Source organism: Vidua macroura, chromosome 15 (assembly GCF_024509145.1).
Source record: "Vidua macroura isolate BioBank_ID:100142 chromosome 15, ASM2450914v1, whole genome shotgun sequence".
Lineage (NCBI taxonomy): Eukaryota > Metazoa > Chordata > Aves > Passeriformes > Viduidae > Vidua > Vidua macroura.
The window spans coordinates 1,275,293-1,291,275 of NC_071585.1; the positions used below are offsets into that span (position 1 = coordinate 1,275,293).

A 15,983-nucleotide genomic window follows, 5' to 3' on the forward strand; every position below is an offset into this window, starting at 1 on the left:
CGGGGCCGGGCGCACCGGGTGGTGCGGGACGGGGCCGGGGGGGGGGGCAGCGGCGCCCCCGACGTGCGGCCCTCGGCCCCGCCCCCGCCCCGCGCGGGGCCATTGTTCGCGCGCCCCTGTGATGTCACCGCGGCGGCGGCGGCCCCCGCGCCCGGGCGCGAGGCCGGTGCGGGGCGGCGGCAGCCAATGGGCGCGTGGAGGGCGGGCGGCGGCGGCCAATGGCGGCGGCGGGGGCGCACGCGGCGCGGGGCGCGCGGCGGCCCCCGGGCGGTGACGGGGCGGCGCGCGCGCGCTCCGCAAAGTTTGGTGTCGGCGGCGGGTCCGGCCGGGCCGCGAGCGCAGCGCGAGCGGCGGCGCCTCCACAGCGGCGCGAGGGCGGCGGTGGCGGAGGATGGACCCGCCGAGGATGGACCCGCCGGGGCCGGCGCAGGGCCAGCACCAGCACGAGCCCATCAGCTTCGGCATCGACCAGATCCTCAACGGCCCCGAGCAGGAGAGCGCTCCCCCGCCGCCCCCCCGGGGCCCCGACGGCGCGACCTTCCTGGGCGGCCCCGGCGGCCGCGGCGGTGCGCCCTACCCGGCCCTGCCGGCCCCCTTCCCGGCCATCGCCGCGCCCTTCGAGGACTCGGGATCGTACAGTGTGAACCTCAGCCTGGCCCCGGCCGGCGTGATCCGGGTGCCGGCGCACAGGCCCATCCCCGGGGCCGTGCCGCCGCCCATCTCCAGCGCCATCCCGGCCATGCCTGCCGTGCCCAGTCTCGGCAGCCTCAACTTTCCCTGGATGGAGAGCAGCAGGCGCTTCGTCAAGGACAGGTTCACAGGTAAGGCGCCGGGGCGGAGCGCGCGAGCTGGCTCCCGACAACGAACGGAAGGGCCAATAAAAAATTTAAAACGAAATAATAACAGTAAGGCGAGTAAGAATAAAAGCAAAGGCGGCCGCTGGATGCTTCCCCTCCTTCGCGCTCGCAGCGAGCCGAAAAATCGTTCTCCTCAGGGCGTGGATAGCGCGGGGTGCCCCGGGGGGCAGCCGGGCCCCGGTCGTCTCCGCCGCTCTTCGACGAGAGGTGGAAGAGGGACCCCGGGGAGCTCCGGTCCCTCCGGGGGCCGGCGGGGCGCGGGCGGCCGGCGGGCAGAGCGGCGGCCCCGGGGGGGGGGGGGGGGCGGCCGGCACCGTGCGGGCGCGGGGCTGACCCCTGTGCTTCCCCCCCGGGCAGCGGCGGCGGCACTGACGCCCTTCACGGTGACACGGCGGATCGGGCATCCCTACCAGAACCGGACTCCGCCGAAGCGCAAGAAACCGCGGACATCCTTCTCCCGGGTGCAGATCTGCGAGCTGGAGAAGCGATTCCATCGGCAGAAGTACCTGGCCTCGGCCGAGCGCGCTGCCCTCGCCAAGTCCCTCAAGATGACGGACGCCCAGGTGAAGACCTGGTTCCAGAACCGGCGCACCAAGTGGCGGTGAGTCCCGTGCCCCCGGAGCCGCCCCGTCCTGCTGCCGTCCCCGGCGGCGTCCCCTGCCCGCCGCCTTGCGAGTCCCGTTCCGGCCGGGATCGCCCCCCTTGCCAGCTCCTGGCAGGCAAACCGTTGGGGGTGAATTTTTATTATTATACTATCATAATTATTATTGCTATTATCTTTATATATTTCTTTTTCAATAGTCCCCCATTCGGAAAACGAGGGATTATTAGTAAAAACGAGGGATTATTCGAAATAACAGGGAAATTTTTGAAGAAACGGGGAAACAATTAGAAAAAAAAAAATCGGGGGAATGTTGGGAGAAAAAGGGAGAATATTTGGAAACGGGATTACTGGGAAACGGCGGGTTTCCAGGCTCTTCCCGCCGCCCACAGTCCCTCCGTTGGCGGTCAAGCGGTGGCCGCCCACCTAGCGGTGCCTGGCCCCAGAAGGACGCGCCGGTCGCCCTGCCTGGTTCCCGCGACCGCCGGCCCGGCCCCGGTCCCGGGCCGGCCGCTCCCCGCGGAGTCCCGGGCGGAGCGTGCCCCGTGTCCGGGCGAGGGCTGAGCGTGTCCCCCGGCAGGCGGCAGACGGCGGAGGAGCGGGAGGCCGAGCGGCAGCAGGCGAGCCGGCTGATGCTGCAGCTGCAGCACGACGCCTTCCAGAAGTCGCTGAACGAGTCGATCCAGCCCGACCCGCTGTGCCTGCACAACTCGTCGCTGTTCGCACTGCAGAACCTGCAGCCCTGGGAGGAGGAGAGCGCCAAGATCCCCCCGGTCACCTCCCTCGTCTGATCCCGGCAGACGGGGCACGCAGCGGACTGGCCCGCGGAGCGCGGCCGGCGGCTCCCCCTGTCCCGGGGCCGCGGCTCCCCGACGGGGCGGGTGGCGGGGCGGCGAGTGGCGCCAGCGGGGCTGACACCGGGATCGTGTCCGACCGAAGCCGGGCCCGGAGCCGGGCCCGGAGCCGCTTCCCCGAGGCCGGCGCGGAGAGGAGCCGCTTGTATATTTGTGTCGATGTTCCACTAGGAAGGGAAATATGTCACTTTTTGTAAGAAGTGTTAATACTTTAATTTATTTATGCATCGAGATTTTGGGCACTATTAATATGGAATTATATAAAACCTCGACTATTTATATCGAAATCTGAACATAGGTATTTTGTGTTGGCTTTGGAACAAAAGGCTATTTTTTTCCTGTTCTGAGGATAGTGTAAAGAAAAAAATACCTCCCTATCACTTAGCGGAGGAGACTCGGTGGAGCCGGTGATGACTCATTAGCTTCGGAAACCCTATTAAACTGAAAAGCGGTAGCTCCCATCTGTCCCAGGTGAAGTTAATGTCAGCTGTAATTTATTCACCGTAGTAATAAGGGCTCCTTCCAGGCACCACACGCCGTTCTGTCCTCACCTTCCCAGCCGATGAGCTTTAGCGCCCCGAAACAGCGCTCGCTCCCTGCGCCACCGGCTCTCGAGAAAGCGCCTTATGTTTCATAATAAAGAAGATTTGGGGTTGACACAGACCATGTATAATACTTTGTACTTGCCGAGACGTGTAAATAAACGTTTTCTTTACAAATGTCTCTCTGCTCTCTGCCTGCCGCCACGCTGGTGAGAGCCGAGCCGAGCCCGCCGGGTCGGGCACTGCGGGCCGGGCGGCGGCCGGCGGCCGCCGCAGAGCCTCGGCTGACACGGAGGAGAGAAGCCGAAATGGGGGCGGCAGAGGACCGGGGACTGGAGCCAGGACGGCAGGCGGACTCGGAGCGGGGCTGCGGGGCCGGCGCGGTTGTGCGCGGTGATGCCGCTCTCTCCGCCGGTGCGCGGGGAAGCGGCTGGGAGCGATCCCGGCTCTAGGACACGGTCGGCAGCGCTGCGTGGGAGCGAGGGGTGGCCGGGCGGGGCGAATGCGGGGCCATCGCCCTCCGGAGCAGGCCCCGCTGGTCCTCGGGAATTTCTCCCCATCAGCTACGCGGTCCCGATGCGCCTGCCGGCGGAGCCCGGTGGTTTTCGTTTTACTGCCTTTTCTGCGCGCAGGGCGCCTGCAGCGGGACGACCGTGGCTGCGGCCGAGGCTCCAGTGCTCGCCCCCAGCACCGTTGTGCAGGAGGATTTTTAAGAACAACCTCCCGTAGTTCTCGGGCCCGGGTGACCTGCTTCCAACAACGGGAGAAGCTGCAAAACTGACATTTTTAGAAAGCAGCCACGACCAGGCGGGTTTCCCCCGGCCACGGGTACGAGCTGGCGCTCCCGTGGCCGTGTTCCCAGGAGGAGGGCTCTGCCGCTGCCTCGGCCGCAGCCCGGCCCCGGTCCCCGGGAGGCTGCAGGAGTGTAACGTCGTTCCCGGGCTCGCCGGTCCCGGCCCCGGCTGCGGCGCAGGGCAGTTAAGGGCCAGGCAGCCATGCAGGACGAGGGATGGAGAAAATATTTCCCTAACTGGTTCTTTCCTCAGCGGTACCAGGGCACGGGCTCCGGTCGATTTGGTTTGTCGGGGGCAGGCTGCGGAGGGCCCACGGCAAGGCCAAATCCGGTCACATCAGGATGATGGTGCTGGGCCCGACCGGTGCCGTTCACCAGCCAGAATGTGCAGCCTAATCTGAAACACCGATCGAGGGGAGGTCTCTGGCGGGGAAAAAAGAAAAAAAACAACGGGGAAACCTATACCGGGCGACGGAGTGCGAGGGATCGCCGCACTCCAGTCGTCTGCCCCCAGCAGCTCCCCGCCACTGCTGCGCCCCAGCCCCAGGCCGGCCCTGTTTGGTGCATTCGTTATCCCACCGCCCTTCGCCGCGCGGCGATGCAGGGGCTGCCGGCCACGGCCTTCCCCTCCGCATCAGCACCCAATGCGAGGCACAGAGGGAAAGAGCCCCTGCTATTGTATACAGAACAGCCCCGAGAAACCCCAGTGTCAGTGAAAGCGGGGAAGAATCCAGCTCTGAATGGGGTGGAATACACGGGCACACATATTCACGTGTGTATTGGTGTTGCGCTCTATCTGCACCGTCGAACATGTGTAAAGTGGCTTTTGTTCAATACATCGTTGTTCTTTAACTGCTCGAACACCCCATAACTACAAGCCTCTACGTTCCCGATTTCCCTGCAGTTTTCCCCAAACTGCTGTAAGCCCAGGAGCAGTGTATTTGCAGAGAACAAAACGCTGCTGCGCTCTTCAGGAACCGGCTTTGTGACGGGCGAGGATCCTGCGCAAAGCCACGGGGGGTGCTTACAGCCCTGTAATGAACGGCAGTGCCAAGTGGGTCCGAGCTCGGCAGGGACAGCCCAGGAGGTCCCCTTGCCACTGCTGCCCATGGGCTGTGCCACAGGCAGCGAGATTGAGCTTCAGGGCACCCCAATTTGTCAAAGGATTTAATAAATCACAACCAAACTTCCATTTCAACCATCTGAGTAGTCATCAAATAGCGGCATTTATGTCCTGGGAGCTGCCTTGGGCTTGCTGGTGTCTGTGGCTGGTGTCTTTGTTCCCAAGGAGCTGTCTCGAGGTGCATTTTGAGCTGTGCTGAGGACGAGGGACACAGGCTGCCTTGTGCATCCCTGTCTTGTACGACAAGAGTGCATGGGCGGTACAGGGGTTCGATGTGTGCGGTCTTGCTGAAGGGGACACAAGTGGGGGTTACCTCCAATTACTCTGCCCAGTTAATCCAGTGTTTACAGGAGCCTCAGGGAAACAACAGTTGGAATAAACACAGGGTGTTTCTCCCTGTGGATGAGAGCAGTGTTCCCTGCCGGCCTGGTTCAGGTGAGACAGGAGTGTCTGACGGTCCCTGCTGTGTCTCTCTGAATGTCTGTCAACAGAGAGAGAGATGCCTGAATGGACCTGCACAGACTTTAGGCCCTACCAGCTTGAGCCTTTTCATCCCAGGAACTGTAATTGTGGAGCATGTGGGTGCCCAGTGGAGGAGAGGACACATTTTTGGGCTGGCTGTTGTCCTGATGCTGTTGATTGTCCTGTCCACATTTTGCACTTGGGCTGTGGGGTGGACAGCTTAAGTTGAGCTGTTGTGTATGGGCATCTGTTTGACTTCCCAATTTCTGAAACAACCTTCTGGCAGCACAGGTCCTGGCTAGCTGTGGGGGAGCATGGTTTATCTCTCACCCTGCTACTCATCACTAAATGCTCCTTTACATCCGTGGGAGACTCCTTAAAGCACTCCAGTCAGCTGAGGAAGAGATCAGTGGTATACAGGCAGGCTGAGGGCAGCAGAAGCTCCTGCAGCTATACTGCAGCATGGCTGTTTTAGGGGGATTCATTTAAGTGTAGGCAGTGAAAGTCGTGATGGAGATGTCTGAGAGTGCCGAAGATGCTGCACATCCCATCAAGCTGAGTTTTAATCTGTTGATGCTTGATGCTGCTATGAAATTGATAATTCTTAGCATTTGGATGATCTTTCCCAAGCAGTCTTAAATCTGCAAGTGAAACACCTCTGTGAATTTATGTTTTGAAAAGCCCATACTATGTACCCAAATTCCTGTGTTCAGAAGTTTTAAGCTCAGAAAAACTTTATTGAACAAGGATGGGAAAATGCTATGAGAATTAAGAATTATTGAACTGTCAGTGGGACTTAATTTTGGACAGGTGGTTTTCCAAGCTTTGCTTAATTATTTGTGTGAGTGATCTCCCGGGTAGGGCTGAGCAGCTCCGTGGGTGGATGCAGAAGGCAGAGCTCGGCATAACTGGAGGAACATCAACCATCTCCTCAGAGCTCCTCCTGCCTTTGCCTTGAGCCCCAGCCCAAAGCAGCCCCTGTGCCATGCCCTCATGCACAAACCCTCGGGATAAAAATGGCTCCACAATTTGCCTCTCTCAGCATTATTTTGTGCCCAGGGTATTAGATGTTACAAAGTAATGCGTGGTGATCAAATCTGTAGAGGCAATTCTTTTCCTAAATGGGCCCTAAAATCAATGGGTTATTAGCTCTCCTCCACTCCATGATGAAAGCCTGGTCCTGTTAAACATGCAAACTACACAATATTCAATGCCTTGGTTTATAAAAGTGTTTTGCTCAGCTAGGTCATAATTTAGCTAATTTATAGCTGACATAAATAATACTGAGATTTACATCACACCTCTGAACTTTCCTCGACGCGTGTATTTCTGCACCAAAATCATCCCCACTGCTGAGGAGTAGTAATTTAAGGGCTGTGACTCAGCTAGGTGAGCACTTGCTCTTGCAGCTATTCTCCTCAGTCAGTAGATTTCCTCCTTATGTGTTGCCTGAGTTGGACCAGGTGGGGGAAGTATTTGCTTCTGTGCAGGTAGGCATTTTTTTGAGGAAGAGGTATTTACACCCTTGGTTTAGGATATTTGGAGCATTTCCCTTCAACACCATGTGTTTTCCTTGCCCAGTCTTTTGAGTCTTTTAAGCTCCTATCTTTTTCCTGACTCAGCAGCAAAATAAATATTTCTACTTGGTGCCTTCACTTGTTTTTGGGTATCTGAGTTTGCCTCCTGTAGGCACCCAGGTGGCTTTGATGGGCAGGGCTATTGTGCAGTTTGTGGCAGTTTGGTACCTATGTGCTTTTCTTCCCTTTTAGAGGGGGTCTCAGCATTTCTAGACATTTCAGATATCTTAAAAATCTGTTGTTAAGGTCAGAGCAGTAATGGTATTTAGATAAATACTCCCATGAATTTAATTTAAGGATAAGAAATAAAATAGTCTTCCCAGATCATTGTGACAAAATAAACCAGCTGCCTAAAGGCATCTTTGCATCGTGCATTCAGAAATGTCCACATGTCCTTTGTAGGCTGTGCCCAGAGCTGGAAACTCTGGGAGTACCAAGCAGAGATGCTTGAGGGGGATCTGTGCTCTTCAGACAGCACAGATGGAAGTTTCCACACTTCTGCAGGAGCAGCACACTTCTGCACTTCTGCTCCACCTCAGCCCCACAAACTGTGTGATCACAGAATCATGGAATGATTTGTGTTGGAAGGGACCTTAAATCTCGTCCCGTTCCACCCCCTGCCATGGGCAGGACACCTTTCATAGCCCTGTCCAGCCTGGCCTTGGACATTTTGGTGTAGGTGATGTTGGGTGTCCACCAACTGTGCTTCACTGAGTGGGGCCTGAGCTTACCGGGGTGCTGGGGCTGGGCAGGTTCTAAACACCCTCACAAGCTCAGACCTTAGGCCATTCTTCAAAAGATAAAAATAAAGCAAATAGCAAAATCTGCATGTGGATAGTGGACTCTAAAGATCTCCCAGTAACATCTGCAGTATCTATACAGACATCAAGGGTGCTGTGCTGGTCCTTGAAGAATGTTCTGAGCTGAGCCTGCAAGTATTTGTCTCCTGGGAGTTCAAGGGAGTGATTTTGCACCTCTGTGGAGCCTCTCCCATTTCTACGTGAAGAGGCAGAGAGAACAGGGGCCTTTCTTATTACCAGCATGTGCAATTTGCTGGATCCTCCTCTGCTGCTCTGCCCAGTGGCAGGACCACAAGAATCAGACCCCCCTGTGCCTCACGCTAGCTTGGGCCAGTTTGCTGGAATGGGTGGGTGGGAGAAAGCCGCCCTGTCTCCAGCGCTGCTGCACATCTGAGCTCCCTGAACGAATCTCTGCAGCTCATCAGGTAATTCTGGATGGTGCACATTGGCAGCGAGATGCATTTCACTCCATGCTATGGCCAGTTTTCTTCATGAACTAATCCAAGTAGGAAGAAGTGCCAGGGTGAATTGGTGAGCCCTGTGGCCTGGTGAAGGTCCTCACGTTTAGCAGGAGGTTGGACTGTCTGGTCCATCATCTGGACCATGTGCCTGAACCTCCAGCTCTCTGTTCAGGTGAATCTGCATTCTTATATTTCCTAATAGGGATTCCAGGCACAATCTCATTGCCTTGGTTTTATTATCTCTCATCTCTGGACTGAGCAGCAGCTGGACGGTGGGGATAAAATTCATACCATGGCTTGCCTACAGAAGTACTAGACTTCCTCAATCTTTTGAAAACAGAAGGCCATCAACCCCTGCCAGACTCCTTAAATGACTTAAACTCAATGCCACAAGTGCTCCAGAATGCCCAAATGACCCCATTAATTTGGCATCCAGTATATGCTGCATTATACATACCGACTTCCATTGGCACATGCCACATCCAATCCATTAGTTGTGCACAAATGCACTTAAGTTTTTTATTGCTCTTAGTTTTGTGTCATCAGCAAAGAAAGGTAAAGTTGATCTTCATCTAAATCACTGACATGGATTATTGCAATTGATTACAACTAAGAAAGAGCTTTTCAAGTTTCAAAGTTATGTTTTCTTTTATTTCCCCAGGTAGTAATCTGTACTGTTTAAGTTATTGCACAAGAACCGTCTCAGTGAGAGCTGCCTGTATTACATTCCTTGTTGAGAACATTTGTGTGCTAGGCTGTCATGATTCCCTGGCTCTGTGCAGAACTTTTATTCCTTCTGGTGGCAGAAAGGCACTCAATATTCTTCACTCAGTCCAGATAGAGAAGGAAGAAGAGGAGCATTAGCTGAAGCTAATGTTTGGGAAGTTGTGTTTTAATCTATGATTAGAAAAATCCTATTTTATTCATAATTTTCAAGCTTAGCTTCCTAAGCAGACTAGTGTGTTACCCATCTCAGGACACTTGTGACACCCAGCTATCCAGAGAGCAGCATACAAAGGAAGGATGTGACTCAGCTTCAGAGCATTTTTCTGACCAGTGATTATGTACAACTGAAAAAAAAATGAGGGTAGCTGTTAGTCTGTGTTCCCAAATCATCCCGCTTGCCCTGTGCCAGAGCTCCTCTGTGCACTTGGGCCCTGCTTTACAGCTTGATGCCCCCCGGCATTTACACTGTGCCCTGGTCAGGCAGACCTGCACCCAAACTAATCTTTGCACAACTCAGGAGCCTTGTTGAAATTATGGGGTTAAAATCAACTCTGTGTTTGCGAGAGTGATCCCTCAGCTTGAATTCAAGGTGCTGAACTCCCAGGTACTTCCACAGGGCAATAGGTGCCAACATGGTTGTGAAAGACCCTCTGCATCTTCAGGGCAGCCTGGCAGTGCCTCTGCTCCGCTTCTCTCCACTGCTTCAGGTCTCTTCAAAACCCTACACCAGCTCTAAGGGCAGCAGTTCTTAAAACATGACCCTGAAACTTAACTGAAGGACTAATTATTAGTTAATAAAGCTTGTGGTTTATGGATTGGAGTGATAGAGAAGGCTGGCTCAGTATGGAGCTGTTAAACACCAGGGTTGCTGGAACGGTTCAGCAGCTTTTATACGAGCCAGAGGACCAGCCCTTCAGAGGGTGGAAATCAGCAAAGATCCATTAACTTCAGTGGATTTCATCTACTTTACATCAGCTGAGGACACGACCCTGAGAACTTAATTGGTGGTATAATGTAAAGACATTACAGTCCCTTGTTTGCCTGCACACGCCGTTCCCATTACCGGTGATGGGAGCAGCGTGCGGGGGAGTGCCAGCCGCAGGTGGGCATGGCTGGGGCCAGTCCTGGGCTGCTCCCACCAGGACTGGTGCCCTGTTAGGCTGCTCCCAGCCTCCAGAGAGCCCATGCTCTCAAGTGAAGTGGGAAACCAAAGAAAACAGTTAATAATTAAAGAAGCCTTCGACTCCCTTGGACTGGTGGGATGGAGCAAGAGCTCCGAGGGCACCTGCAAGGGCCGGGCATGTGCTGTGGGCCTCACCAGCTGGGCACCCTGCCACGAGGGCATGAGGCTGGAGTGGGTGGGACAGTAGCTTCTCTCATGCCATCATTGCAGGTAGGTATGTCATGAACCATGGCCTGAGCTGTGTTTCCCTTGGAAATCTGGAAAATAGAGAATTTTAGCACAGCTAAAATGTTTCTAGATCTGGACAAAAGGTATTCCAGGGGCAGCCTGGGATGAAGCCTCCTGACTGCAGCCCACAGGCAGAGGCTCCAGGTTGTGCTGTTCCTCCATGCCAACTCTTCTCCTGCCCCCAGATGTGCCCAATCCTGGCCCTGGCAGCACAGGAGAAGCAGAGAAGATGGGGATGCTTTAGCTGTCACAGAGCTGCAGACTGGGAAGAGGAAACAGTGGTTCTTCTAGATCTTTCATCAAATCCCTTTACTTATGTCTTTTATACCCTTGAGGTTGGCATGTGGGCAGGCAGGTGGGTGCATCTGCAGGTTGATGTGTAGGAGATGGTTCCTTCATAGGCAACAGAGATGTTATGGTAATTAATCTTGTTTTGGTTCTGGCACCTAAAAATCTCTTTGGGGAGCTGCAGTCTTGCACCCCGCATCATGGGTTATTCTAATCTGTGCTCCTGAGCAGAACTTCAAAGCAGTAATTAGTCATGCTTTTCCTCGAGTTTCTAAAAATACTCGTTTTCGTCCTTGTGACATGTCTTCTGTGGGCATCCTGTCTCCATGCCGCCTTTCTCCTCCTGGCTGAGGCACATGTTGTTGTCTCTCAGGTCACAGTCTGCCTATTTCTGGTCTTGTGCAGCTCCCCAGCCTTTATTTTCAGTCAGCTTTGGCAGCTTCTGAGCCCCCTGCTCCCAGCTTTCCTCTGCTCCCAGCTTTCCTCTCCGCACAGGTGCACAGTTGCTCTCCTGCAGCCAAGAGACCCCTCAGCATTTCACTGCTCAAACGGCACCCTAATGTTGCTCAGTTTTCTTTTTGTAGGGTTGCAGGGAAAAACAAGGTGGGATGTTGCCTCTTGCCCAGAGAAGCTGAGATGGGTAATTGATTCTGAAAGCAGTTTGCACAGTCGGGGACTCGCTCGCTGAAGCTGTCGTGTTGCACTGGGGAGCTTTGCCGTTTTGGTGCTCCAGCAGAGCAGGTGTTTTACCCAGCATTGCTTCCAGATTGTCATGGGCTGTGGAGGTTCCCCTGTCCTCAGACTCTTCACCAGGAATGCTTTCAACTCGAATTTGTCCCCTTTCTTCAGCAGGAGGTCAATGGTGGGTGTGGGGCTTGTGGGGAAGGAGCCTTTTCTGAGTTGAATCAGCATATCAAGGTTAGTGTTTTCACTTTGAAACTCATTTTAGAGCCTTCAAGCCCAGTGCATCCATGCCCTGTGCTACCACCCACGTGGAAAAGGAGACTGACTCTGAGAGCCCGAGCAGGGAAAAAGCCTTTTCCGCCCTTTATAGGCTGAAATATTTTGGAGTACCTGAAATAAGTGAAGTGTTCTGGATGGAAACGCTTGCAGGACCTTTTTTGGAGATCTGAAATGTGATCCTCCTCTAAATCATCAAGGGTAGAAATTGTAGGGGTTTAGGAGTTTTTTTCTGCCTTGTCATGCTTGTGGCTTTCCTACATTGATCTCTGTGAAGCTGACCTTCTCTGTCTCCAGCCAAGTGCTCAGAGGGGAAAGGATATACTTTTGCTGCATGGAGGCGCTGGGGTGAAACCACTGCCCCTTTTCCCTGCCATAGGGAATAAGGCAGGAAAAATAAAACAGCCTGTGTCCCTTCCTCATGCCAGGATTTTCCTTCAAACTGCAGGCAGTTTTCCAAAAACATTCTTAGATGGGGCTTCCAACCCCTGTGTGACTGACTCTGTCAAACTGCTCTGAGGGAGATCCTTCTGGCACAAATCTCTGTTTCCTGTTAAAGCTTTTACCTTCCTGTGCTGCTCAAGATTCACATGAACAACTGGTTTTCCCTGTTTGCTCTGCAAGGTCCCCAGACAGGTCTGCAAAGGTCTTTGTCACACCACACAGAGCAGAGTCTGTCAGCCCCTTTGTCCATCCAGACTTGTGGTCCTACAGGTCAGATGAGATTTCCATAAGTGGGAGTGAAACCAGAGGAAACCAGGTTGACGTGCACAACACAAATCACTGTTCACTAGTTCAGATGGAAAAAAAAAGAGACCCTCCCTCACTCTGGTCCATCTCTGTTTACTTCTGCTTCCTGACTTGCTTTGGATGCCAGGCCACAGTTTCCCAGCTGCAGCTGGAACACCTCCCACAGTGCTGGCTCATTTTCTCAGAGGTATTTGTTGCTTTGCTCATCTTCTTCTCTGGCCAAGAGTTTTCCTTCTTATCAATTCAAATTAACAATGGGGCAGAGGCAGAAATGCACGAGGTGTGATCCACACTGGCCGCATCAGTTGTGGCACTGAGTAAGGTGAGAAAACTGATGGATTGAAGGGGAATGGGGCATGAGCTGGTGGGACTGGAGGGCAGGAAGGGATGGAAATGTAGCAACTGGGAAAGCCGCAGGGGAAGATCAGAGAAAGGAGACATCCCAGACCTCTGAGCATGCACAGAAAACTGAGAAGGGGGGAAAGCCAGGAATGAACAAGAGCAAAGCTGGAAGTGGGAGTGATGGGAACACCTGGAAGAGAGCAGGGGAAGGGCTGTGCAAAGCTGCAGTGGTGAGGAAGAGACATGAGGATGCCTGGAGCAGTGGGAAGCTGTGCCGTGGGGCTCTGCTGGACTTTCAGGTGGAAAAGAAATCTTTTTTTGCGTTTAAAACCTCAGTGCAGTGGGGCTGTATGCGAGCAAGCAACCAGGTACTGCCTTAGAAATGGAAATCGCTCGGCGTGAATTCCTGATGAGGGGCTGATGAGGGGTTGATGAGTAGCAGGGAGGAAGTGCATAGTGCACTGTGCAGTGTTTTGGGGTCCCACTGGATAGCAAGCACTGGGACAGCTCCGTGAAGAAATCGCCATCCCACTGGGCAAGACAGAAAACAGCAAACAGGGTAAAATTCGGCAAGAAGGACGCAGAGTGCAGTAAGCAGGGGTTACGGAACAGCTGAAGAAAGTGGGTAGGAGCAAGAGAGAGAAATGGGGCCCGAGGAAACGCAGGCAAACCCCGCCGAACAACAGGAAGCTCCGAGAAGCGGCTCCAGCAGCGCCTCGCAGCACGGCCGGGCGAAGCGGAGCCGCGCTGCCCAGCCGACATCTGCTCTCGGTGACAAAAGCACGGCCTGACAAGTTCATTGTGGCTCGGCACGGGGCAGCAGGTGGGAGAAGCAGCGTGTGCAGCCACCTGCTCGGCCGCCTGTGTGCCCGTCCCCCGGGGCTGCCGCGGGAGCTCCGCCGCATCGCAGCCCCCGGAGGGGTGGCCCAGCCCTGGGGGGTGGTCAGTGCTGCCCCCAGGTAGGGAGGGAGACTGACACCCACAGATGCGGGCTGTGCTGGAGGGGGGCTCTTAAAGTAGCTGTGCAAGGGTCGAGCTTGTACCTTTTATAGATTTCACTTGGGTAGAGAGCAGCATTTTTTTTTTTCTTCATCTCAAAATAATAAATCTCCCTTAAGATAATTTTTGTGTCTGGAATTCAGTGACGTGTCATGGAAGGCTCAAACATGTATGAAAATAGATGAGGCAAAAACAAAGCAGCCAAGCCAAATCCTACACCTGTAACTCTTCCTGAACCCACCAGGCAGTGGGAGAGCTCAGCTGCTCCCAGCGCTTGGCTGGTGCCTCCTGAATGTCATTAGTGTACAATAGGGTTTGATCGGAATTGGCATCGCTCATCGCTCCTTGCCAGGGAGTGAATAGGCTGAGAGCGACTGAAGCAGCCGAGGATGCAGCCTTCTGCACCGAGCTCAGTAAGTACTCAAGCAACAGTCAGCTCTGGTTTAGAGGCCAAAGTCAATTCTGAATAACACAAATAAACTCGGGCTGTGTACTCCCGATCAGCCCTGCCGTAGCCCAGGCAGAGCCAGGAGGGAATTTGCCCCCTTCTCTCTGTGTAAGTGCCAGGAACAGCAGGGTCTGTCAGATTTGGGGCAGCATGAGGAACTCGCTGTGTCGTGATGTTTGCTGCACAGGTCTTTTCGGAGCTCTTCGACGATTCCTCGTATGCTGGGATAGAGCGTTCACAGAGCTGTTCTGATTTACTGAAAATCCGGCTCACGGGCCCCATTTCACAATCCCGTTGGCTGCCAAATTATTCAGTGCACGTTTCAGTTTGAATTTTCATCTTCATAAGTACATGCGTTCGGTTTTGCTGATCGCGGGTACAAAGGCTGGTCTGGAGCGGGCGGCGGGGGCGTCTCCGGCGGGGCTGCAGTGACCCCCCCCCGGGGGCTCCGTGCGCCCTCGAGGGCGGTGCTGCAGAGGATGCCCTCGGGCTGAGCTGCACACAGCTGCAGGGAGCAAACACAGACCCGACCGCACAGATCCCGCTTCTATGGTGGCATTAAAATAGCAGGCTTGCTTCTAGTGCGACAGCCAAACCCTCCGCTAATGGGGAGGGGAAAGAGAGGCTGGAAATGTTGCTGTTTTCGTGCAAAAGCCAAGCTCCACGTTGCTGTTTTTGATACGGTATGGCAGAGCTGGTTTTCACAGGAACCAGCTGTGAAACAGGAGCTGTTCCTCCTCCTGGGAGCTCGAGGGGGTGCAGCACCTTTCACGGGGGCACAGCCTGTCTGTTTATCCTCCTGTCTCCCCATGCCTCCGGTCTTAAACTGGTCCTAAAAAGGATTGCAAGGCTCGCTGCTTCAACCGTGCTTGCCTAGCTCACAGCGTATAGCCCCTGAATTCTCTAATTAAAAATGTATTTCCAGATTTCAAGGGATCTCAGGATTACAAGTTTTTTGGTGCCAACCTCCGGCGTTTTAAGATGTTCGCTTAGAACAACAGGAAGATTTAAAAGGGTGTTAAAAAAAAAATCAGCCTTAGGTATTTAGAGATTTGCTTTTAATTATGAAGAGTAAATTAAAATGTAGTTGTTCCATGGCAAGGTCATCTTAATTCAGTGTCTAATTATACAGGTATTAAATTTCTCCCAAATAAAGCCTTATTTGAGCTAAGATAATTCGTTTAAATAGTAATCCAGTCTTGAATGAAATATCCCTAATGATGAAGAATCGATTCAAAATTTAAGTACTTAATCACAGCCACAATAAAAATTAATATATTCCTCCAGGAGTAATGTTTGTTTGTTTGTTTGTTTGTTTGGTGGGGTTGTTTGTTTATTGTTGTTGTTGTTTTTCGGTTTGGTTTTTTTCCTTGGATTTGTTTAATTCTAGCTTCTAGCCCTTGGAACCAATGGCACACTTGTTTACTCAATGCTGCTGAGTCCCATACAGGAGACTCAGGTTTACGTCATCTCCTGGTTTCTCTTTGTTCAACTTAGCAAACTGCTCCCATCCTCTGTCTTTACTTCTTGAGGGATCTCTCCTGCTGGAAATGTGCTTTGCTGGAAGCCAAGGCAAAGTCCTGGAGCAAAGGATGCTCTCAGGAATAAGTGTGATGCTTCCCTGCTTCTCACATATTCTCTTGAACAGCTTCAGGTTTTGTGCTGTGGCTCTTCCAGTGGCTGAATTAATCTTGCCAACATCGAAAGTTTGCAAATAGTCTGTTACCAGGATGGCTTAAATTTGGTTCCCTAGGAAATTACACAAGTGACTTTATTTTATCTTGGGATGGTGTGTAACCACATCACAACCCAGAAATTAGTGGGGGACAAACTGGAGAGCTGAAACTGCTCCCAGCAGCTCTGAGAGCATGAAGGAGTCGTTTTGGCAATGTGGGACAAGAACTGTAGTTAGATCTTGATTATGCTAAAGTGGCCAGGAGTAAAATCATTAAAATATAGATATTTGCTTTCTCCTGAGTTTCAGCGTTA

At 53.5% G+C, this 15,983-nt stretch overlaps 1 protein-coding gene across 1 annotated transcript; it reads left to right on the plus strand.

Moving 5' to 3' along the window:
- The first annotated feature begins 325 nt into the window (after positions 1 to 325).
- On the plus strand, positions 326 to 2,997 carry TLX3 (T cell leukemia homeobox 3). The gene is made up of 3 exons (XM_053991207.1): positions 326 to 821; positions 1,215 to 1,458; positions 2,039 to 2,997. Exons 1-3 carry the CDS (start codon positions 392 to 394, stop codon positions 2,247 to 2,249), a joined length of 885 nt encoding a protein of 294 aa, XP_053847182.1. The 5' UTR covers positions 326 to 391; the 3' UTR covers positions 2,250 to 2,997.
- The last annotated feature ends 12,986 nt before the right edge of the window (positions 2,998 to 15,983 follow it).